Source organism: Lacerta agilis, chromosome 11 (genome assembly GCF_009819535.1).
Source record: "Lacerta agilis isolate rLacAgi1 chromosome 11, rLacAgi1.pri, whole genome shotgun sequence".
Classification (NCBI taxonomy): domain Eukaryota; kingdom Metazoa; phylum Chordata; class Lepidosauria; order Squamata; family Lacertidae; genus Lacerta; species Lacerta agilis.
Window position 1 is genome coordinate 22,337,128 of NC_046322.1, and position 25,682 is coordinate 22,362,809.

General features: G+C 40.9%; 1 protein-coding gene across 2 annotated transcripts; it reads left to right on the forward strand.

The window, feature by feature from the left end:
- Positions 1-1,143: 1,143 nt before the first annotated feature.
- GPBP1 (GC-rich promoter binding protein 1) lies at positions 1,144-25,682 on the forward strand. Of its 2 annotated transcripts, none has more exons than XM_033164847.1 (13): positions 1,144-1,295; positions 2,463-3,472; positions 6,452-6,521; positions 11,727-11,847; positions 16,612-16,735; positions 17,467-17,690; positions 19,929-19,995; positions 20,821-21,005; positions 21,381-21,518; positions 21,717-21,866; positions 22,556-22,743; positions 23,702-23,804; positions 24,804-25,682. In XM_033164847.1, exons 4-13 carry the CDS (start codon positions 11,785-11,787, stop codon positions 24,960-24,962), a joined length of 1,401 nt encoding a protein of 466 aa, XP_033020738.1. In that variant the 5' UTR covers positions 1,144-1,295; positions 2,463-3,472; positions 6,452-6,521; positions 11,727-11,784; the 3' UTR covers positions 24,963-25,682. The 2 variants fall into 2 exon arrangements, with proteins under 2 accessions (XP_033020738.1, XP_033020739.1); XM_033164848.1 differs by having other exon boundaries at positions 1,147-1,307.

A 25,682-nucleotide genomic window follows, 5' to 3' on the forward strand; every position in this document is an offset into this window, starting at 1 on the left:
GAGATTGAATTGAAAGTGCTCATGCATGGATAAATGTGCACAAAAGCACATATGGAAAAAGTGAATCCGTGTGAACGATGTGCGCTTTGGTGCACCTATGGGTGGGTGGGTAACCCTGAATTGCTGTCTTCGTAGGATTGGATTTGCTGTTCTGCTGTTTGTTTTGTTTTTAAAACGATGGCCAGTCTGTTTCAGTGTTCTGCAATAAAGCTGCCTTATTACTATTTAATCAATGGCAGGGTGTTTTAAAAACAAACAAATGTTTTCTGCATAGCATGACGCAGAATAATGAGTCACAACGCTCCTGTCAGAGCCAGACAATGAAAGCTGTGGGAAGGGAGGCTGGCGAAGCACCGCCATCAGTCTATATATATATTTTAATTACAAATAATATTTCAAGGCGGCTTAAAAAAACAAATCCACCGAAATGCAAAATGCAGTAGAATAAACTAGGAACCAGCAGATTAAACAGGTTTTTTTTTAAAAGAACCAAAAACACCAGTTATGCAAAAATAAATAAATAATAACAATCCCCAAATAAAACGGCAGGGGACGGGCGCGTTTTGTCTCATGCAATATACAGCTGCTGTCGCGGAGGGTGGGAAACGACATCCACTTTAGCCGCCGCTGGCTTTCTCTCGCCCGCCACGCTGCAGAAGCCGGCAGCCGGGAATTCCCTCCTCCCTCCAACTTGAAAAAGCAGCGCGCTCGCTGAGGGGATTCCCCCTTTCGCCGCTCTCCGAACGTTCGGGATTGTTCCGAGTGACGTCACACGAGGGGGGATGCTCGCGGGCTGGTGCGCCTCCGACTGAAGCAGCGCTGTGCAAGCGAAGGTGTTGGGAAGGGGGCAGAATAGGAGCGTGAGGCGTAGAGCGGGGGTTCCACGAAACCTCCTTTCGGGGGGGTCCTTAAAACCTCCGCGCGCGTTCTGTCGTATGTGTCTGCCTTTGGAGTTCTCCGCTTTGCACAAGCCAGAATCTTCTCCCTCTCCCTCCCTCCCTCCCTCCCTCGCACATGTACACAGTGTCGTAGAACGTCGGGCGCTCGCGCGCTCCCTCCCGCCCGCAACAAGCCCAGCTTCGTCTGCTGCTCGTGGCGGCTGTTGGCGGCGAACTCTCGCGAGGCTTGGGCGCAGGGCATCACTGCTGCGGCTCGGAGCGGCGCCATTTTGGGGCTGACTGACTGACTGGAGCGAGGAGTTGTGCGCGCGGCGGGGGAGAAGCGGCGGCAAAAAGGAGCTTTCAAATCCGGGACCCCGCTGGAGCTGCTGTGCTTGGCCGGGACTTGACTGGCAGGTTAGAGCCGCGGTACGCCGGCGCCGCCTCCTCCTCCCTCCATGCCACCCCCTCGCCGGACGGTCGGTCTGAGGGAAGAGGTGGCGGAGGAAACAAATGTTTGCGTGTGCGGAGCGTGGGGTTCGGGAGCCAGGCAGGCGAGCGGGCCCGTCCCCGGGGGAGAAGAGGCAGGAGAAGCCGGGCTCTGAGGCTCCGCGGCTGCGAAGGATTCTCGGCCGGAGCGCGGCTCCCGTAGTTCGGTCTCTTCCCCCCGGCCTGCATCGAGCCCTGGGCATGTGGCCTCTCCGTCCTTTCTCCGTCTCCCTTCCTCTTCCAAGCGGGGTTTGTGTGTGTGTGTGTGAATAAACAGGACACCAGCTCCGTTGGGCCCCGGTTTGGTCGAGGGGCGGCAGTTGGAGGCAGCAGCTTCGAACCCCCTGCGGGCGGATTGCGAGCGAGCGAGGGTGTAAATATGACAACCTCCAGCGGGAGGACTCGTCCCCGACTTTACCTGGCCATGAAATGGGAGGGAAGGAGGAGGAGGGAGAGCGAAACCTGGGCAGGAAACGCGTGCGCACTCCCGTAGGTTAGACGCTCAGAGAGCCGCGGACGCCTTTCCTCCTCGCGCCCCTCCTACTTTCCTCGGGTCCCGGATCCGAGATTGTCACCTCTGGGGGGGGTGTTCCTATCGCGTGTTTACTCAGAAGTAAGCCCCGCGGCGCGGAGTGGGGACTTCTCCCGACTAACTATGCTTAGGGGTTGCAGCTGCAAGTCCTCCAGTTTCACCGATCTTCCTTTTGTTCGGTTGGTTCCTTGTAGCTTTTATCTTTATTCTTTCTTTTCTTTTCTCTTTTTTTAGTACGAAATTGGGCCAAGGAACGTGCTTGGTTGGGAGTTTTTAATTCTTCCGGTTTTCTTCGCGCCTGCCTCCCATAATAGTACTCTTACGCCAACCGCCGTTTCACCCTGGAGTAGGACCTTCTCCCCTCCCCTTTTCGCTGCTGACTCTAGCATATGCTTCCAGCGCAATCTGCGTGGATTTCGTTGCATGTCCTTATTTTAAGGCTTCCTTGTTCACAAGTACATGGTGTTCATTATTCTTGAGAGAGCAGATTCATAATGTTGCAGATTCCGAGATGTCTCGAGAAAGGAACATTAATTGCAGTATGTCTTGTCTCTTTTTCCCAGCCTCCTACCCCACTTCTAGGTGATCTGGATTCTGAACATGAGCTTGGATATTTTGCAACCTGTTGCCTCAACTTGTGAAAAAAAGGTAGCTGGATGCTGACCTGCAGAGTCTGCTGATTGAAAGGGAAAACGTTGACTAAAAGGAATTGGGATTATAACCTGTTCAGTTGCTTTTCCACTTCAAACACTTCTGAAGCCTGCAGAACCCGGTTTATGAACTTTTGAGATTCTTCTTCTGCTTCCCCTTAAATTCAGGATATCATCTTGGACTAATTTTTCCCCATATGGAATGGATAATTGTATAAACTTCTTAAGTTCTGCATGCTACTTTCAAGAACTGTTTTTGCTTTCTAGTTCAAACATTTCAGTCAAAACAGAGATTGACTTGTTTTGTCAACTAAGTCTAGAAGATTATATTAAATGTAGCTCCCAATTTTTCTAATATTGATGTAGAATTTATGGCAAATATTGCTTTCATTTTTTAGGCAATTTGGATTTACTTTTTACAATGATGTCTGTTTCCTAAATGAAGAGAGAAAGAGCTTTATTTTTCATTTTTTAGTGGGTTTTTTGTAGTGTTCTGAAGAAGCAATATGGGAATATCCAGATAGCTGCTGTGTGCGGATGTCTGAATCGACTCTTAGAAATGAACTTCATTTTGAATGCAGACTTTGACTTCTCAGTTCTATTCTTTATGTCATAAAAGGTGTATTTATTTCTTTTGGAACTGATGTTTATGATAGTAAGATATATGCGGAATAGGAAAGTGAAGAAGTGTCAGAAGATAAGACAGGCTGTTAAAACCAGACTTGTCTGACTTTTTTGAAAATAACTTTTTGGAGTCCTTAAATGTGAAGAATGGGTAGCTGATTTCTAGTAATCAGCACTTTTATTGCATAGCTACGGATGTAGTATCTTTAAGGAACTCGGATCATTACTGCAAGGGAAGCAAACTGGAAAACGCAAATCACGGAGAGTTAACACCAATCTGTGCAGTTCTCTTGGATTTTGTAAGTATTGCCTGAAACTACAATTGTTACAAATATTAATTGTAAGTGAGGTAAACTGTTGAAGATGTTCCTTTTTGTTTTGCTTGTGTTAATATTTTTCTTTATCAAAAGTGAGAGGCGTTTTAACACATGAAAATCTATTTTAACTATATCAGAACTTACTTGAATTCTAAGAAAGTTTATACTTACTACTTAAATTTGCAGTTTCAGCTGATTCATGACTACTTGAAAATGAATCTGATTGAACTTAAATGGACTTGCATCCTATTTAGGATTTGAACCATGTGCAGAAGTGATCATTAGGTCAGTGCCTGGCATCTTGATAGTGCTGTGATGATAGTTTATTGGACCAGGATTAAGCCTTATTTCTTTCTGCTTTCTCCTCTACCCCCCACCTGATTTTAGTACTAATATCTTAGTTTCATGTAAGGTCTGAACCAGAAAACTGGTTAGCTTAATCCAGGATAGCAGCATTAAAGCTTGGCAAGAGAGGATTGCAACTGGCCACTAAATATAAAATTGATCGTGAGCTGTCTAGATAGAATTATCATTCTGTTTAGTCTCTTATGTATGCTTCTGTTTTCGAACATGCCTCGGAAGTCAAACAGCTTCTGAGGCACGTTTCCTCACTTTTTCAATGGATTTTGCCGACCCGCAATTGTGCCTCGGTTGTCAAACGTTTTTAAAGTTGAATGGTCTTCTGGAACGGATTATATTAGACAACCGAGGTTCCACTGTATATGATTCTGAAATTATTTTGGTGTCACTTTCCAAAGATGTAGTCTACCACAAAAAATGAGGTGTATTGGCCCCCATTTTGGCCTGGTTAATAGTAAGCCATAAACTACGGCACTTGTGGTTCATTTAACTCAAGAAGCCAAGGTTTGTTCTTTGCTTATAGCTTCTAGTTTGTTTTGGAAATGCTAAGCTTGGTTTGCTTCCTTCTGGTATGCACAAGAGAGGGGCAGGCACACTTGATCCATGTGTGCTAGGACACTACTTGTTTGTGGAGAGATGTGGTTTGTTTTAGACCATGATTTACTGCTAACATTCAAACTGGGCCAACATCAACTTAATATTTTTGATTTTTGATTATTCGTTGTTATATTTCATCTCCAGAAAAAGCACATACAGAGAGTTGTTTATGCCAAGCAACTGCTGGTATCTGGTGATGTATAGCTGAGCATTTGTTAATTTTGTTGACAAGCCAGTGACAAGTGATTGTGGAAAGGATACAACTCATGAATTAGAAGCAATCTTCTTTGGAAGCTAGAGTGGAGAAAGCAGAAGAGAAAGCAAAACAGAAACTTAGTATGTACAGGAGAAATACTGGGCTCATAATAGAAAAAAAAAGAAAATAGAAACCAAAAAATGCCTAGCTGAAATACTGGGCTTATAGTAAAGTTGCATAGGTCTTTATCTAGTTGTATAGTTAAATAGTTATTTATGCTAAGATAAAGCCCAACTTGAAGAAGAATTCACCCCCTTGAACAGCGTTAGCCAAAATAGTGTCCTATTATTCCAGATAATTAGCCATGTGGTCTTAGACTGGTAGCAGTTGTACTCCAGTGTTTGAGAGCCACCATGTTGAATAATATTTACCCCAGGGTCAAATGAGCCTTTGCAGTACGGTAGGGCTGCATCTTATGTGGAGGTTTGGTTCCAGTGGTTCCGCATATACCCAAACGGATAGGAGATTGGGAGGGTGGAGGAGAGAGAGAAAGAATTCCTAGTACTCCCAGAGCTAGCACACTGAGCAGGTTTTGCTTAGCAAGCAAGACAGAGTGCTTAAAAACACTTTTTTGTGCTGGGTAACCCAAGTGGACCCAGCGTGAAAAGAACTTTAAATCTCTTTTCCTTGCTTGGATTTCACTTGCACTTACGTGGTGTATGGTTGAAATCAACACAAGTTAAATGTGCTTAAGGTGTGACTGTACTGTACTTTGCAGTGGCTTGTTACTGAACACACATTTGGTGGTTTCATTTTGCTGCTCATTTCAATTAGGATAAATTTGACCCCTGCTATGTTAGGCTGTAATCCTAGTCCCACTTACTGGAACTAAGTACCATGGTCAAAACAAAATAAAAAATAAAAAATTCCTTCCAGTAGCACCTTAGAGACCAACTAAGTTTGTTCTTGGTATGAGCTTTCGTGTGCATGCACACTTCTTGTATCTGAAGAAGTGTGCATGCACACGAAAGCTCATACCAAGAACAAACTTAGTTGGTCTCTAAGGAATTCCTTCTCTACTGGAAGGATTTTTTTTATTTTTTATTTTGTTTTTACTATGGCAGACCAACACGGCTACCTACCTGTAAGTACCATGGAATTTGTAGAACTTGCTTATGAGTAGACGCAGGCTTGCACTGTTAGTTGTTGGTTATTTTTTTAAATGAAGATGCTGGAATACTGAAATAGTATAAGACAACTTCCCCAATAATTGTTGAGGGTGCAGAAAGCAAAGGCATTCAAGAGCATACTGCAATTTATGAAATTGTTCAGGAATGCTAAAATATATATTTCAAAATACTGCTAGGGTCCACAGCAATCCCACTGATTTGGGATTTAAAATACATTTTTGCTAGTGCATTTATGCAGTATGGCTGTGCTGAAGATGTGAAACCCCTTTTGATGATGTTGGGTGCCTTAGTGCTTATGCAGTAATGGTGGTGGCTGGTCTGCACTGGACCAAGGGCTTGGTGTCACTTATACATGATAGGATGGGCAAAAGGTTTCTCTATACCAAATAGGATTGGTCTCTTAAGGTTTAGCTTGGCTACAGAATGTTCTGTTTTAGTTGGCTGTTTAGATCCTCTGTTTTAGTTTCTTCTATAGCAGAATACTTGAGTCAACAGAGTAGATTAACTACTTCTAAATTTATCTTGCTCTGTACTTTATTAAAAGTAAAACTTGGATAGCTTCATTAGAGCAATGAGAATACAGTTGTGTTTAATTATAACATTTTACGTTTCCTGCAGGTTTATTTTCAACAGAATCCAGTGCTGCCTCAAAAAATATATAAGATGGACAAAACAACCTAGTTACAAAGTAAGTGACTGATATTTGGCACTATTCAAATCACCTTAAACTCCAGCATATTTACATATGTTAATCCCCCCCCCCAATTTGACAATTTAAAACCTTAAATCAGAGATTAAAGTGAAGCCTGGGAATGAAGATTCTTCAGTGAATAAACAATTCTTTTGATCTCTGTTGATATTTTGACTTGGACTACTTATCTTTGAAAATTCTATTTAGTTAGCTTTTTCTTTGTATCTGCCGATATGACAGTGAATCTCCCCTTTCCTTGTACAGCATGCTCGGTTGAGAGCTCAGTGCAGACATTTCCCACCTTTCCTAAAAGTGCTGGCAGAAATCCCCTGATGATCCTGTGGATCTTTGGCCAGAAGTCTAAAATTTTGACATCAATAGAGTTTTTGTACAATTTCTGTACAGAAGTGAAGAAAATCTTCATACCTGTGCATGTTAAAATGATTAGCAAGAATTTCAGACTTAATTCAGGCATCAAAAGTAACAATTTGAATTATATAGTAAGTATATAATGTATGCTATTTCTTACTACGTAGGTATTTAATTTTAATTGCAGAACCAGCTACATACAGGTGAAACTCAAAAAATTAGAATATCGTGGAAAAGTCCATTTATGTAAGCACTTGTTATCATTAGCTACTGGACTTTAATATATGAGATAGACTCATGACATGCAAAGCGAGATACAACAACAAACTTTATTTGCATAGCCTACAGGCCATTGCATCAAAAAGACACATATTACAGATACTGATAAAAACCATATATAACCAATAAAATGTGCTGAATCGGGATTCGGCACAATTAAAACAAGAATAAATGAGATCTTAATTATGAGGGGGCACTGTTAGCATTCAGCTGACAGCCCTCAATTTCATGGCCCTCAACAAATCTGGCTACATTCTCCGTTGTCTGGGTATTCTGGTCTGCCAGGAGGAAAAACAGTATGTCCTCGGGCGAGCGGCCCGGAATGGCAAGTATAAGCGGCATGACAATCTCTTCCCTCAAGTCCTAATATAAGGGGCAAGACAGGAGTACATGTGATACAGTCTCCACATTACCGACTCCACAGGGGCAGAGTCGATTCTGGAATGGTGTTTTTGAGAATCGGCCTTTAAGAACAGTGGAAGGTAGTATATCTAATCTGGCCAACGTAAAAGCTTGTCTATATTTTGGAATAGTTAAATTGGACAGGTATGCGGCCTGGGAGTCCAGGTAGGAGGGGGGAAGATGAATGTACCATGCACTAAATTTCTTAATGATAGCCAGGTTATTTTGCTGTTCGATATTCTTCAGGCGCTGGTTTATGAGGCTTTTTGCCTTGGATAGGCCCATTGTGAGTAAATGCTGTGCATGCAAGCCACACGAGAGGAGTTTTTGGTGTACAGCCTTTACCCATGAGCTTTTGTGTACGTCCCATGTGACTAGATGCAATAGCCCAGATGGATTTAGATTTAGACGGAGCCAGTAATTTAGTGTTCTTTGCCAAGTCCGTGTTTCAACAGATGGAAGGCTGGCCTCAAGGCGTAGAGCTGCATTTGGTGCGCATGGTGGAACGGCAAAGATCTCTCTTAGAAATTTTGACTGGACCATTTCCAGGATGCTACACTGATTCCCCGTCCAAATTGGAGCCCCATAGAGTAATTGTGAAAGAGGTTTTGCTTGGAATACCTCTAAGGCTGCTGGGATATACCTGCCTCCCTTTGTATAGAAAAAGCGCAACAGAATCTTAGCGCTTTGGGATGCTTTTTCACTGACATATTTTTGATGTGCCACCCACGACCCTGTTGACTGGAAGACTATTCCCAGGTATTTGAAGACCTTGACCTGCTCTATTATCTGATCATCCATTGCCCACCTATGTGTTTTGTGTCTCCTGGCGAACACCATAACCTTAGTTTTCTGGCAGTTCACCACCAATTGTTCTCTCCTGCAGAGTGAGATATGTCAAGCCTTTATTTCTTATAATTGTGATGATTATGGCGTACAGCTGATGAGAAACCCAAATTCACATGATAAATTGTTCATCCACCACTTCACAGTATATGCGGCTCCTAACATTGTACAGAACTGATATTTTAGAAATGTTAGGCACTGTAAGGATCTTTGTATGCCGTACAGTGATGAGATGACTGTTGTTCATTCTAGGATGGTGTAGTTGTGGATCAATAATTTAAAATGTTACGATTAATTGCTTTATTCTTGGGAAATGTGGTGAAACTCCTACTATAACTAAATTTAGCACACCCAAGGAGCTATGCTTTTGATTATAAGAAGAAGAAGAAGAGTTTGGATTTGATATCCCGCTTTTCACTACCCGAAGGAGTCTCAAAGCGGCTAACATTCTCCTTTCCCTTCCTCCCCCACAACAAACACTCTGTGAGGTGAGTGGGGCTGAGAGACTTCAGAGAAGTGTGACTAGCCCAAGGTCACCCAGTAGCTGCATGTGGAGGAGCTGAGACGCGAACCCGGTTCCCCAGATTACGAGTCTACCACTCTTAACCACTACACCACACTGGCATTTGTGTTTCTTACTGACAAAAAACATACAGTTTTGAAACTGCACAGTTTGGCCAGTCTTGTATATATGCATGATATGCTTATAACTGAGTCCTGTTGCTAATCATGATGAAGACACTGCAGATGACAACTGCTGCACGACAAGTGCTAGAGAGTGCAAGTTTGTAGCCTGTGAGGTTTCCACAAACAAAATACTGGTGCCAACCTTGGCTTAGCTCCATGGTCCTGCACATTTGCATGATCCTATCACGCCATGGTGCAGCTTACTGTGTGGTGCAACTGAGGTGCACAAGGCTGAAGAGTGGAATAATCGTGACTCTTTTTCTACTTTGGATATCTTTTCAGGGCTGTTTCACCTTGTTCTAGCCCTGGAGCAGATTAAGTGTACATGGTATGGTCATAAGCCAGGCTCTCCATTGCTCTAGTGTTCTCTGCTATTTCTTTGAACTGTATTTCCTTTCTTATGCAACCCCTAAGACTTGATGGCGATGCATTTCTTCTTAATACTTAGTAACATAACTCTGTTGAAAGTAGTCATTTCAGGGTGATAAGTATCTGGATACTCCATATCCTGAAATTTCTCTCTCTCACACACACACACACACATACACACACACACACGTAATATGGGCTCACCGTATTCTTCTGATCATAAATGGTTTTTTATATTGTTGTAAACCGCCCTGCAATCTGAAGGGCATAAAAATTTAGTAAATAATTACAGAAATTAACTCATGCAGTCATTAACAGCTTTTAAGTGCTTTTCAACATGATCCAACCTCTGTGTCTGACACTAATGGAAGTCAGTAGACTTGGAAACACATCAAATATAGTTTGCTCCTTACAAGATCTTAGGGCCCCTGCGCTCCACTGACAACATCTCCATGCCATTAGATAGATACTTAATAGAAAACCTCATCCACACTTGCTTTTGAATTGTGTAGTGTAGCTGGTGTGATGACATGACAGAGCTGTGGCATTTTCCAGAAAGTGGTGACCTTCAACTCTAGAGCTGTGAGATGCAGTTTAAATGACTGCACCCATGATTGTATGGATTGATGTGGAATAAAATTAAAGTTAGGCGACATTCTATTGGGTTGTCAGCTTTGATTGTAACCTGATATGCTCACTCTCCCCAGAGTTTACAGTTTCTAATGATGAGGACTGTTTTATTTCAAACTAGAAATAAAAGCAACAAAAAACAATTTTAAACTGTTTTTGTTTATACTAGGTTAGAACCAGACTTGGTTTTCTGTGAATGGAAAGCTTCAGAAGGGACTGGATGCAGTGAATGCCCTTAAGAATATGAAGGGTGGGAAGCAACCTGGTTGTCAAATGACTGTATACTGGGTTGCATTTTAGCCTTTGCTTGTATTAAAACTGTGTTTGGCCTTGGCAGAGCATAATCTATCAAGGTGTGAGATAGTGGCATAGTGAAAATAAGTGCAGATTTTACTTTTTGTCAGTTGGCCAGAGAAAATCCTTGTAAAACTTCCATATTATACATGAAATCCATAATTAATGAAGTGCTGAAGATGAAGATGGCTATCAGACATTCAGCAACTGAATATGAACTGAACTGAAAAGGAACTGTCACATACTGTTGCTCAGCAGTTAAGATAATTGTAGCCTCTAAAAGGGCTGAGCAACTTTGTTCAGTATTGAGGGTCACATAAAAATGGAAGTCAGAATACATATCTGAAGATTCAGAAAACTTAAATGCTAGATATATATATATATATATATATATATATATATATATATATATGGGTAATAACAAGCACTTATTCTGTGGTAGTCAGGAATTGGTACTGCCATTTGAAAATCCTCATTTTCCTATGATAGAAGGGGATATTCTTCACTGAGTTGCTGCAAAACTGACTTGTGACATGCCTTTTGTAGTAGAGAGCATGCCTCTCTTCAGTCTTTCTGCCTTTAACCTAGCAGACAGGCTAAGCTCAAAATATATCTGTCCATATAATAAAAATGTAATAATCTCACATTGCAGTTAGCTTGACTATAGACAAGTGGCAATCCAAAATACAGTGTATTGGGAGGTGATGGATAGGTAGCTCATAGAGGGATTCCCAGAACAGGCTGCAGTGGTCTTCCAGCTCTGCTAGCTCCTTCACCTGTCAGTCTCAGGTCCCAGGATCCAGATCCACAGGCCAGTTGGTGCTGCTACTGGCTACTTTCCTCCTCTGTGGCTGGTGTTGAAATCTGGTGCTGCTGCCATGGATTGCTATAAAGAGTGGCAGGAGGAACTGTTTCAGCCTGCTTCTGAATTTGTAGCAACAGCAGCACCAGGAGATGAGAAGCAAGGAGGAAGGCACACAGAAGCAGTGGCTTCTTATGGAACTTACAGAGCAATCCTAACTTTGTCTCCTTACAGGCAAGTCCTGCTGAATTCAGTGGGTCTTTCCCAGGTAAGTGTGGTTAGAATTGCAGTCTAAGGCATTAACATTGCTAGTGTTAAAATCTTCACTGACTCCCAGTTTATTTCAGTGCTTTTCCAAATACACTTGATGAATAGCTTTTTAAATTTGTGTTCGTGTTAGCTGTGGTTCTTGAATTTTATTGTGGTTCTTACTTTTCACTTGTTAAGTTTCTTTGGGGATATTAAAGTCTTAATGCAAGATATGCGATTTAAAATATATATCCTACATTTCCCTTCTCTGATAGGTATTTGTCATGAGGTGTTGAAGCCTTGTTTTCACTGATTTGGAGAGACTGGACCTAAATGGCGCAGCATGACTTTGCTCCAGCCTGGCTTAATTTTCCTACTCCACCATCATCATCAAAGGTCTGTTCTTACGGTTCATCATTACGAGTATCAGCACCAACTTATCTTTCACCTTTGAAATTAGCAGAGGTTGTGTAAACCAGTCATTAGTGTACTAGACTCAGTAGTGCAGCTACTGTTAGATCCTGGACTTAATGATTTAATGACTCCAACTCTTCTCTCTTCTCCCCTCCCCCCACACCCCCCATGCTTTTCAATGGTTTTTATATTCAAGAGATATTAGAACAAAAATCTAAAAACAAAAGCTGTTTTCCAAAAGGGAGACTAAATTTCACATTTTAAACAGATCATGTATCATGATAGTTATTACTATTTATTAAATTTGTATACCGCCCTATGCCCGCAGCTCTCAGGGCGGTTGGCTGCAGCAGTCAAATGTAATTTGCCTCTGCTGCCCTAATAGTAAACACCACAATTAACTTTTGTCTGTAAAATGCATTTAAAATGAAGCAAGCAAACAGGCAAGAAAAGTGGTCAGCTGGTGCTGACCCCATCTTCTTCCATATTTTTCTGGGTTTTTTTTTGTTTAAAATCCTATTGGTGTATGCCTTTTTAGTAAAAATAGCCTAGTTTAAATGAAATATTATTATGATACAGGCATGTTAATAGAATTACATTTTAAACAGGTAAAATATTGTCAATTGGCCATTATTTGACAGCAGTAGGAATACCACTCTGTAGAGCTTACCTTCTTGCCTCCCCAAATTGCATTGTGGTGCTTATTGTTATGAATGGTTTTCAGCTTATGTATGATTGCCACCATAAGTTCTTTGGAGGAAGGACTGGTTTTAAAAGTTTTTTTAAAGGGTCATATCCAACCCTGTTTCAGTGTATCTGAAGAAGTGTGCATGCACACGAAAGCTCATACCAAGAACAAACTTAGTTGGTCTCTAAGGTGCTACTGGAAGGATTTTTATTTTTATTTTTTGTTTTGTTATATCCAACCCTGTCCATGTGCAAGTCCAATGAACTTTACCTTCCTCGCTTTTGCCCCTGCAGCCCTCCATACATCCTCAAAATCTGCTCTAGAGGGTTGGGGAACTCTGGAGCAGATTTTGGGAAGGCAAAACCCCATTCTGTTAGCAGAAGTCCATTCATGTAATGCTCAGATCTGCCCAATAATTTATTGCTCTTTTTTATTTCATTGTTTTGCAGTAACAGCTATCTAATTTGGGGTTTTGTGGTGTGTGTGTGTGTGTGTGTGTGTGTGTGTGTGTAGTTGGCATAAGTGTCAACCCTGTTTATCTCATCGGCTTGGATCCAAAGATTTTTTTTGCACAAGTGGAAAAGTGCTTCCCCTTGAACAAAGTTGATCTGCCTGATTTGTCCAGTTTCCCTTTCCTTACTCCTTTGTCCCATTCCACTCTGTTCCTGGGGTCCATTAATCTTCAGTCACAGCATTTGGGTCTAGGGAGGAGCCAGAAAAACTGATGTGTGAGCAGAGTTCCACTCAATTGTCTCTGGATCCTATCTAGTAATTTGCTGTAATAATACTTGATAATTACCATATTTTCCATGTATAAGACTATATTTCCCCCCAATTTTTTCAAGTTTTTTTTTTTGGGGGGGGGGTTGTCTTATACACGGATAGTGCATATGGGGAATTTCTTCATTTGGAGTCCCCAAAAATAGGAGTCGTGTTATACACAGGGGCGTGTTATACACGGAAAAATATGGTATTTGACTAGTCAAATGCCTCCACAAGATCACCATGGTTTAAAAGAACAAGTCATATATTGTTTTAATGTGGACTTGACATCCATTTAGAAACAAAGCTCACTAAATTCTTGTCCTGCTTTATGCTTGTCATTTACATGCGATTGAAAATGATTACATTCTCTAACTATGAACAATCAAATAACAGATCAAGCAGCATGGATGACTTATAGATAAATAATTTTGCCTAGCCTTCATTTCTTGACATTTATTGCAGCCTGAACCTATGCTCATTTACTGAAATATGGGACTTACTTGAAAAGTAAATGTACAGTTTAAATCTGGTGTTCATCACATTGGGCAGAATCCAACTTTGTACAAGTGGAGCTCCACTCATGCAATGGGATTTCTACCTTCCTCTCCTTTCTCCTGCAGCCTTCTATCTGCACCCTCAAGTTGGCTTAAGGGTTTAGGACCCTCTGGAGCAAATCTGAGGGGCCTGTAAGAGGAAGGAGAGGAAGTGAAATCTGATGTGTGAGCGGCTTTGAATGTAACATATTGTTTTAATCACTCTGACTTGTTCTGAAATGAGTTCTTGGTATTTGGTCTGACTGCAAAACAACATCAACTGCATGATAGTACAGGCAACGGATGATTTTTGTGTGTCCAATTGATGCGCAACCGTACACACACACGTTGTGGCGACCTGGAAGTGGCTATTGCACCCATTGACCTGGAATGCATCCCCCACGCAAACCGAGGGTGGGGGCTGTGTCACTAAAGTGACTCGTCAATGTAAATAAATGTTTGCAGTGCTTGTATGTTTCTCATTGACCTTATCTTAACATTCATTTAAAACCTCATGAGGGAATGGGAATAGCAAACTGGAAATAAGTTGTGATGCCAATAATATGTAGAGTAGTTTTTAGCTAAAAATGACTTTCTGGTGGCAACTTACCCACTTTAAAATATGTGTGGTGTGTAAAGAAACAACCCCCCAACAAAGCCCAGAAAAGATCTTGCTGTGTAAACCTTTAGGTGAAAATGCCACCTAGATTCTGTTTGCAAGATGTAATACTTCTCTGCCCCTGTTCTTTGGTATCAACTTGTTTTCTACCTTGCAATAGTGTAAAGATCAATAATAGCTTGAAAGGTCATAAATCAACCAAACTTTTAACAACTCACTTTGCAATATTGGCATACTTGATGGAACACTAGCTCCACCATGTGCTGAAATTGCAGACTGCATGTTTGCACTTCGGTGCAAGATTTCTTGAAACTTGTATTGAAATAGTAACACAAGGTAGCAGATATGTCAGTGACTTGAACAGTCATACCTTGGCTGACGAATTCCTTAGCAGTTTTGGGTTCCGAATGTCGCAAACCCAGAAGTGGGTGTTCCAGTTTGCGAACATTCTTTTGGAAGCCAAATGTCCTGCAGCCAATCGGAAGCTGCGCCTTGGAAGTCAAACGTTTTGGAAGTTTAACTGACTTCTGGAATGGCTTCCGTTCAGCTTCCAAGGTACGCCTGTATAGGACATACCTCAAAGAATAGGTGGTCATGAGGATGAAAATGCAGGAGGTTACAAATAGTTGGCAGTCTTAACTGGCCAGTATGGTGGTACCTTGGTTTAAGAACAACTTAGTTTATGAACAACTTGGATTAAGAATGCTGCAAACCTGGAAGTAGGTGTTTTGGTGTTTGTGAACTTTTCTTGGAATAAGACCATGTTTCGCTTCCTGTTGAGTGTGTTCCATTTGTAAATTGAGTCCCCCGCTGCTATGGGAAAGCACGCTTTGGTTTAAGAACGGACTTCCAGAACAGATTAAGTTCATAAGACAAGGTACCACTGTATAGCTTTGTATAGTGATAGCAAAGAACGGTGCTATAGCAGTATGACTTTGCTACTGTTTAATTTGTCCTGGCTCACAGTTTCTTTCAGAGGTAAATTAAATTTTGTCATCATCTTTAAAAGTCTTTACAGTTTTGGACCCAGTTTCAAAAAATTATTTAGCTTGCCAGGTGAGGTAATAAGTTAGAGACTCTGTACTGTGTCTCATCACCATTGTGTAGGTGAGGCTATATGGTAGGACCTTTTTGATAGTGGAGCCTAGGCTTTCAAACTTGCTCACCTAGGAAACCAGTCTGCTGCTCATCTTACAGATATTCTAATAGTTTGTTTAAAATTGTGCTTTGTGAGATGTTTTTACTGTAGAGCAGTTTCATTCTTCTGGTTTGTTGTTGTGCTTATTAGGTTTTTTGCTGCTTATTTTTATTTAAATGGATGTGTGTGTATAGATGTATAGATGCATATATATGTATAGATGTAAGACCCTGATGTTGGGAAAGATAGAGGGCACAAGGAGAAGGGGACGGCAGAGGATGGTTGGACAGTGTTCTCGAAGCGACTAGCATGAGTTTGGCCAAACTGGGAGGCAGTGAAAGATAGCCATGCCTGACGTGTTCTGGTCCATGGGGTCATGAAGAGTCGGACACGACTGAATGAATGAACAACAACAACAATATACTTAAAATGCATTTTAATGAAGTTTATTTATCTGTATACTGCCTTAGAAGCTTTTTGAAGAAAAGCAGTGATAAATAAATATATGTAAATACAGACATGCAAGTACAGACAAATATATTTCATGACAATTATACATACCTGGCAGCCACAGAACGCAGGTAAAATGGCAGAGTGCTGCTTGTCAATTGCTCTGGAAGTTTATAATGACTTTATCCCCTTTACTCTTGCCCTTTTAAAATGTGTTTTTTGGGGGGCAGTTATTGGGTTGTTGTTTTTATTTTGATTATGTATTTTGTGGTTTTACATTTTGATTTTATTCTTAAAACCACACTGAGACCCCCGGATATAGGGTGGTATATAAATTCAAATAATAATAATAATAATAATAATAATAATAATAATAATAATAATAAAATATAATACTCCTCTTGGAAATGATTTTAGTGGCTTCAGATTTAGAAAAACTGAAAAGTGTTTAAACACCAAACCTTTGCACTGTTGCATGTCAACACAGTAGCTGAAGACGATTTATTTAGTGTTGCTGTTGTAGACCTCACTTAATATTTGTGTTTACTTTTAGTCATCACTGAATTTTGAGAAGCATTCCGACAGCTTTTCATGGACAGAGAATCGTTATGAAGTTAACCGTAGGCGGCACAATTCTTCTGATGGATTTGATCCTAGTAGTGGTCGTTCAAATGGAGGTTTGTATATGTTTAATCCTCCAGATACAGTGTAACCCTATTTTATTTTTACTGTTTTTTAAGTGTTGAGCCGCTCCTAGTTCATAAACCCTCTGAACAGTTCACTGTGTAAGCTGAAATAGATATGGGTGACTCTATTGGATAAACTGAAAACTCCATGCAGCACAACTACAGAACTGCTCTTTGGATGAAGAGCCATAGATTGTGCTTCATCCTCTGTAGTATCGCTATTGGAGGGTGAACTACACTTGGATGTATTTTATAAAATTACCACCCCAAATTTACTTTCCAGTATTTGTATATTGCATATTACTACACCAAGAAAAAACAAAGTTTTTCAAGGTTTCGATGAGTATTTTGCATGTTCACCGTCCCTTCTCTAAAAGTTTAAAGAAAATTTATACATTAAAATCCTATGTTGGATTGCCTATTTCCATTCTTTTATGGATGATAGCTTCTGTTTATTCTTTTGAAATTAATACTTCTGCTGCAAGCTCACTTATTTCACACCATACTTTTGTCTTTTTTGGACACAATTCCTCTTAGATTTTCTGAGTGACTAACCACAGGATCTTCTAATTTTTGATTTCATCAATCATTTTAATTATTTCAGTTCCTAATTTACAGTTCCACCAAACTTCATTTATTTTTAGCACGCTGCATTTTAATTTTTATCTGCAAAGTAAATTGTTTCGGAAACTGCTTGTAACTTTGCCATTTTAAAATCCAAGGGCATTTGGGAAGAAAAGAGAGAAATGGCTGGCGTTCACAAGGTAGAAATGGCACTGAAAACACACACCACAGAGTGGGATATCATAGCGGAGGTTCACGTGCTCGCGCCAGTAGCTTTCAGTCTGGAAAAAGCCAAGGGTTGCATGAAAAAAATGCACCGGAAAGTGAGACTCTGAAAAAGGAAGACAAGGAAGAACCCAAACAATTTGAAGCCGAAGATTTTGTAAGTTAATCATAATGAATTCATTCACTCGCAGAAGTGAATCATTTAAGGGCTTTCATTGAGCTTTAATCAAGACCTCCATTGGTAGAAGTGCACTCCTGACCGTTACTTGACAATGCGAATTTGGTGTCAGTGCTGATAGGTGCTGAGAGCAAGCCCCCACTGGGATCAGCTACAGTAGGGAGTTCCCATTTGGGAACTTCTTAGTACAGCCAATCTGGTGAAAGCAGGGGCTTGCAGTCAGTGCTGAGCCCTACTTTCGGCAGGGATCTTAGTTTTCAGCCTGGCTTGAGTTATGATTTCAGGGTGGTTCCAGATGATTGACAGGTGAGTGGCCTTGCCAGCCTGTGAAAATGGCCTGTGTGGTGTAGACGACATCAAGATCTGGTCTGCCAGTGGGATTCTGTTCCCAAACCCTGCTTTACAACCTCCCTTGAATGAGATGGAAAATAAAGATAGCATTGGATATTGCTAGTGGTGACTTTGAACCCCAAATCCTTGGGTGACCTCTATTGGTGGTTTTACGTAGATATTAAATAGGTGGGCCAAGGTGGGACACACCCCAGCCCACAGCTAAGGTATAAAGCAGGAGCTTTTAAGCATTGTCTGCTACAGGGGTCCCCAAACTTACCCCGCTTTGGGCCGGTTCCTCTGGCGCCAATCGCGGGCGGGGGAGCTCGCACACCCACTATTTCTGGCGCGGCTGCCCATCTCTGGGATGGGGTGGCACTGGAAATACAGTGGTACCTCGCAAGACGAATGCCTCGCACAACGAAAAACTCGCTAGACGAAAGGCATTCGCTAACGAAAGGGTGACTCGCAAGACGAATTTTTCTATGGTCATGCTTCGCAAGATGAAAATTTCAATGCATTCCTATGGGAATTAAATTCCTATGCATTCCTATGGTCGTGCTTCGCAAGACGAATTTTTCGCAATACGAAACGACTCGCAGAACAAATTAATTTCGTCTTGTGAGGCACCACTGTAGCTTGGGCGCATGCGCAAGCATCATTTCCGGGGCGTGCCGACCTGGAAGTGCGCCGGAAATTGATGTTTGCGCATGCGCACAAGATATTTCCGGTGCCGCCCCATCCCAGAGATGGGCAGCCGCGCCGGTAAGAGCAGGCGCTGGGGGTTGCCGCGGGCTGGAAAATTGGCTCGCTCAGGCCGTATCCAGCCTGTGGGCCGTAGTCTGGGGATGTCTGGTCTGCTAGAACTTTCCAGAGTTGCAGAAAAACCAGAGCCACTATTAACTCCATGCACCAAGCCCTGTTTCAGCAACCAAGTCCAGAAGGTTGTCATAGCTTGATGGTATCAAAAGTCACCAAGACGTTCAGCTGAAACAGCAGGGGTACACTCCCTTTGTCTTGTTTCTGCAGAGGTGATTCACAAATCCAGGCCTAGGGCCAAATTGAAGTATATCTCGGTCATTGTTATAATCCAGAAAGTTTGGAGCTGTGAAGCCACTATGCGCTTTAGTGCTGTGAGAGCGACAAGCAATTCTTCAGTAGGGTGGAGAATGAAGGGAAGCTTCTTTTTCTCTCTCCTTCCAATAGAGGTTTCTCTACTGCCTCTTTCAAACTCGATGGTACCTCACCTAGCCATGAAGAGGCATTCACCATTCCTACTAGCCACTTGGCCAGTCCTCTTGAAAGCTCTTAATTAACCTCCTCCAAAGCCCCATCCCTGCTCTCACCAATAGCCATCTTAGCTTAAATTCTAAAGCAGACTCCTACATGCTCATCTTGGCTGTTCTCTCCAAGCAGCGACAGTGATAGAAAGGAGCAGACATTTGATAGCAGCAGGCATTCCTGGCTGCCATGTTGCTTCTGCTGTCTACTTGGGGGTCATGGTAGGACTGAAGGATAGCCTCACACTACCCCCCTGAAAAGTGACCCCGTACACTGATGCCATTGCTGTCTGGAGTGGGCCTTTCTTCACCTGTCCTGAAGGTGTTCCTGTGGCAATTCTCTCCAGGCAATGGCAACATTTTGAAAGAATGTAGCTAGGTGACAATCATCACTTTGCTTTTCCAGCTGCCACTTGCTGCTTTTGCAGGTTTCATTGAGTGATGCTGAAATAAGATTCAGCACCTTCATTGGTAAACATCATTTGCCAGATCTGAATCATCTCTCTAAATTGTAATATTTATGATCTGGCACGTTAAATTTTAAATATTGGATATTTTCCAGCAGATCTTAAATCAAACTGTATTTTGTTTCCCCCCTTCTTTTCAGCCATCCCTGAATCCTGAATATGAGAGAGAACCAAACCAGAATAAATCATTAGCTGCTGGTGTTTGGGGTAAGAGCTTTGGGCTTTAAATTACAGTAAAGCTTTTTGAGTGTCATTTTGTTAGAAAGTGGCTTTGAAGTGATATTTATTGTTGCACTTTAAGTCAGCTATATTTTTTAATGCTGTTTGCTTTTTGTGATGCTTTTATTGAGCATTGAAAACTTATCAGAATAATGTGGCTGTGCTGCTCATAAGGAGTTATAATGTGTGCATATTCACGTTCTTGCACTAAAGATAGAGACCACGTGTTAGTGTTACTGAAACCATGATGGCTGTGCATTGATAGAGAAAATTTCTGATGCAAGCAGGGCATGCAGCAGAATGTTACAGTATATCCATGCCACATAACAATGCTCCTGTTCAGGGTGTCATCCAGCTGTGCCGTCCTCCAAGAATAGTCCATTCCATGCTCCATTCTGTTTTTATTTTCTAACTATCATGCAGCATCGCATGGCTACTAAGCATGCTTCTTGGGCCATGTTTTGGGTTTTTCCTCACCATAGGTTTTGTATTTTTTTTATACTTCACAAAGACTTCGGGGTTCCTTCAAGTATGCTGATGCCTCCCTCTTTTAAAAATTATTTTGTTTCATGTCCTGCTGGCAGTCTTTTTTGGGGGGGTCAAGACAATGTTGTGTGGTTTAAATACTGTCTCTTCTTAGGTCAGACGGCTTCTTTCAGTTACATGGGAACTGGTTATAAACATGAATACTTGTTTTGCTATGATGATCTACAGAGTATAAGAAGAACTGTATCACCTGAGCCTCTTCAGTGTTTTCCTCCTGAATTAAAAAAAATGAAAGCAATATAAGATGAAACTTTTGTTTCTTTGCAGAATATCCTCTGAACCCAAAATCTAGATCTCCACGAATGCTGGTTATAAAAAAAGGCAGTACGAAAGATTTACAGATATCTGGATTCCCTGTAGCAGGAAATACTCATTCACAGTCAGTCAAGAATGGAACTGGTACAAGTGTCTATAAAGGTTTAGTTCCTAAACCTGTCATTCCACCTGCAAAGGTAAGATGTGTATAAGTAATGTGTCTTGGAGGAGGGGATTGCAGATTCTTCTCTTGTTTTGTAATGTTTTTCACTTTCTGTGTTACAGCATTACATGTCAGACGCATATTAAACCAAAATAAATGCAACCCTGTTTACTCCTTTATCTCTTGTTACCTCTCTGTTTCTCATTGCCTTCTCTTTCTCTTTGTCAAAATTTAGATTCTAAGCTTCTCAAGGAAGGGGCCAACCCCTCTCTTTAATTAAAATAATGTTGTTACGTAGACTGATGGTGCTATGTAAACATGTTCAGGTTCTTGTCATAAACATTAAATAATGTAAAGAATTTAGTTTATTAACCTGGTCAAAAATTATTCATAATTTTGATTTATTTAGACAACACAGTGGAAAAGCCAAACGAAAGACAACAAACTTGGCCCTCCATTTCCTCATGACTCTCCATACGGTATTGGAAACTTTAGTGCTTTCAAATCTACTGCTAAGGCTGTTGGATCACAGAATTCAGTGAAAGAGGTACAGAAAAATTGGTTACTTTTTATTTGGGGTATTTCTAGTTTTGAGCAGCTATGTTTCATGAACTTGTGATTTTTGAGAATTAAATGGAAACCTGAAACTAGATTTAAATAAATCAGAAATACTGGCAGCTGAACAAAATGAAACATTGCCATGAAGTTTTTCTTCATCTTAGTATTGTGTGTTTCTCCACCATAGTGTAACCGATCAAATTCCTCATCTCCAGTTGATAAACTTGGCCAGCCTCGCTTAACCAAATTGACTCGAATGCGCACTGATAAGAAGAGCGAATTCTTGAAGACACTGAAACGGGATCGAGTGGAAAAGGAGCATGATGGGCAAGAGAAGGTACTACAAATTATGTATAGAGGGTCATGTGTGTTTCATTTTTTGCTACAGATGACTTTCAGCTTACATGGGAGCTGTGTTCTGAGGATAGTGCGTAAAGCCAAAATTGTGTGTAGTCAATGGGTTCAGTGATGGGTGGGATTGCCAGCATCTTCTTTAAGACTTGTGATGCCATGTTGATCCATAAAGAGTGACGTAAAATGTAGATAAGGATTGTCTTATATTGGGAATCTACTTAAAGGAATATCTTCCTTAGTGAGCTTAGTATATGTTGGTCATCAGAACTTACTGGCTCTATCCTGTGTAGCTTAAAATTCAGCTGTTTTAGTCAGCCCTGTACCACACACAAATATACTTTGTGCTTCACAATTCAGAGATAACAGTCTCATTAGTCAATGTCTACATGCTCTCCCTAGAACAGGAGGCAGTGTGCCCCTGAAAGACACTTGCTTGGGTGGGAGCAACAGCAGCAGAGTTCCATTGCACTCATGTCTTGCTTGTGGGTTTTTTCAGAGACATCTAGTTGGCTTCTGTGGAAAATGGAATGCTGGACAAACTCTAGCAGTGCTCTTCTATGGGCTTAACTTCCAGTGGGATGCAATATGTAGGCTTGTTGCGTCTTTTTATATTCAAGCAAATCATTGACAAATCTTTTTGGAATTTACTCAAATATGTGACATCTTTAACAGGATGATGATGAAGAATTTAATTTACATAACAGCAACAATGGTCACGAAGAGAGGGACATAAACCGAAACTTTGAAAATGAAATTCCTCAAGAAAATAGAAATGCTATAATGATGTCTCAGCAGATCATTCGGTCTTCAACATTTCCACAGACCGATGTCCTTTCAAGCTCACTTGAAGCAGAGCATCGGTATGTATTTTTCCAATTATTGACATGGTTTTATCCTGTTGAAAAATACTGCTTGCTGGAAGGATAGGTACAGCAGCAGCGGCAGGGAAATGTTTTGACCTGGTGGAGCAGAACCTTATCTGTCCATGGGCCAACTTTTGACAGGTAGGCGGGACAACCTGTCAGTCGACTGACATCAATTCCCAATGGAACTCAGTCATGCAGTTGATCCAGTAGGCTTGAACTCAGCGCACATCAGCTGATGGGCAGTGACTTCATTTTAGTTTTCTGCAAGGATCAGCTAGGCTATCAAGTTTCTCAGGGGAGCAACAGCATAGCTGATTAAGCCATACCTCCACCTGCCCCACACCTGATGACAGGTGTGGAGCAGGTGTCTCAGGTTTGGGACAAATAGTATCACAGGCAAAATTTAGCCCCTTGCCCGGCCAAATTTGACTTGAGGACTGAAGGTTCCCCACCCCTTGTATACAAGGTTAAGTTGGCTTACAATAGGAATTAACTTTATCATTTTGATTCAATATTTCACAGACTGCACATAAATTGTTCGTTCAGTTTCTTGAATGGAGTTGTTGTCATTCAGCTGTATGGTCCTTGAAGTGTAGTTTTATTTATATTGTTTTAAGTTGAATATTTGCCTCTGTTGTATTCTAAAGAATGGGTTAGAAATACATTAAATAAGCCTCCATGTATAGAAGACCCCTGTCGTGCACTGGGTTTTTTGATGTATTGATGTGCCACTGTTCTTTCTTGACTGGCATGAAGAAAAAATGGGCAGGGAAGTGAAGCAAACCTTTTGCTTTTTCAATCGCTTTCTCCAAAAAGTCTTAAGAATGCAAGGTTGTGAGAGCTGGCCAGAAGATGGATTAAATTGCACCCTTCAGAGCAATTAGATCGGGTCTGGAGAATGAAAGTTGCTGATCTTTTTATAAATGTCCACATTTTTATTTCTTTTGTAAAGATTGTTAAAGGAGATGGGTTGGCAGGAAGACAGTGAAAACGATGAGACCTGTGCTCCGCTAACTGAGGATGAAATGAGGGAATTTCAGGTCATTAGTGAACAGGTGAGAGCGAAAACTAGCCCTACATAACTTGAGTTTGTTATGTTTCAAGCGAAGTATTCTATTGAGCGGGATAGAAGATGGACATCTTTCTTACATTCCATATTGAAGCATTTCAGTGTTAAAATGATCAACTAGTACCTTCTTAATGCCCGAGAGAGCCGATAGCTCATATAAGCCTCCATATTTTTGTGCTGCCCACACAACTATTTATGGTGGCAATGGGAATCTTGTTTTCCTGTAGGAGCCTGTTTGTTAGATTCACATTGGTGAGTGTTTTAAATTAAAAGGGCAAGATGTTTCTTACTGTTGGTTGACATCTTATTTAAACTCTTCGCATCCCTTCCCTTGGATTTCAGCCTTGAATATTGCAGGGGGAATTTCCAATATTTAGCCTGAGCAAATATTTGTAAATCTACTGGTTCAGAGATACAGGAGGGGAAGATGGGTATCTAGAAACTAGGTAATTCCTGTAAGATCATAGACCCCTATTTGAAGGGATGTTTGAACTATTTGAATTGGGTTTGAAATGGGGGTCAGCTTACTAATGGCTGCAGAAAGTTTTGTGTCTTCATATTAAAGTAGCCTCCCCACTTTATCCAGTTCAGCTTTATAAAATCAGGGATGTGGCAGTAAAGACAACATACTGTATATATGCAAACAATATGTAAACCATACTCCGTTTATGGGAAATGGAATCGTAACTAGGGATTTACATCTATGTGCATGGTTCTCTTTAACCTCATACTTTGACTTGAGATCTAATGACAGAAATCTAATTACATGCTTATTTTCATATTTGTTACTAAAAAAAAAACTCCACGAAAAAACCTGGAAATGCAAGTGTTTACAAAACGTAGTACTAATGCCATTGTTGAATCTTGCGGAGTTAATTTTTGTTGCCAAACGTGAAATACACATTCTTAACACCTTATACAAAAATAAATGCTTTTCATTCTGCCATTTTCAGATAGCTAAATTGATTTGTGCTTTAAATTTCAGTTACAAAAAAATGGCCTTAGGAAAAATGGTATTCTAAAAAATGGCCTCATCTGTGACTTCAAATTCAGCCCCTGGAAAAACAGCACTTTCAAACCAACAATTGAGAATGAAGACACGGAGACAAGCAGCAGTGACACATCAGATGATGATGATGTGTGAAGATTGCTAGAGGATGTCCGCCTTGCATCTTGTGCAGTTTGAGAATGAATCGTTCAAAAGAGGGGAGAACTATAATTTTACATAGTGACATGCCCCCTTAGAGGAAGGATCTTTTGGACTCCTCGTGAAGGAACCTAAGAATGTTGTGTTGATGAGCTGTGTTGAACATGACTATAATTTCTGTAAATGAATGTTGTAGAAACGAGGACTTTGCCCCAACATTGACTTTCTTCATCACTGCAGCATTTCTCTGACGAGCAATGTGACAATGTAAGAGAATGAGATTTTCTCATTTATTAATAATAAAAAGATTATGTAATGTTTGGCAAAGTTTTTGTCTTAAAACTGCAGGTCTAAGGGAGAAAAGGGCAGCTTGACACAGTGTGTTGCTTACTGAGACGGATTTCTTCTACAGTGGGAATCTACAGTTTTCACTTTGTGCACAGACAATAGACAATATAGCATGTTTGCTAAACAAAAAAAATGACATAAGTGCACTAAGACATCCATTTCCTGAACTGTTGTAATTGTTCCACATACCAGTAATTCTCTAGCAGTTTGTACTACAGTAATTATGAAAAGACTTGCTTCAATTCTAAACTTCACAGAACTGGTGTAAATCAAAAGCTTTATTTGGATGCTGCAAGACCCAGGAATCTGGATCCTCCACAATGAGTGCTGATTCTTTGTGGGGAAAATAAACATTATTTTGATAAATTA

Bases quoted from the DNA above. Each gene is read 5' to 3' on its own strand.
- GPBP1 (XM_033164847.1), top strand. From the start codon at position 11,785: ATGGCGCAGCATGACTTTGCTCCAGCCTGGCTTAATTTTCCTACTCCA. The intron at 21,867-22,555 runs GTACTACAAATT...CATCTTTAACAG, and splicing joins AGCATGATGGGCAAGAGAAG to GATGATGATGAAGAATTTAA. The intron at 22,744-23,701 runs GTATGTATTTTT...TCTTTTGTAAAG, and splicing joins TCACTTGAAGCAGAGCATCG to ATTGTTAAAGGAGATGGGTT.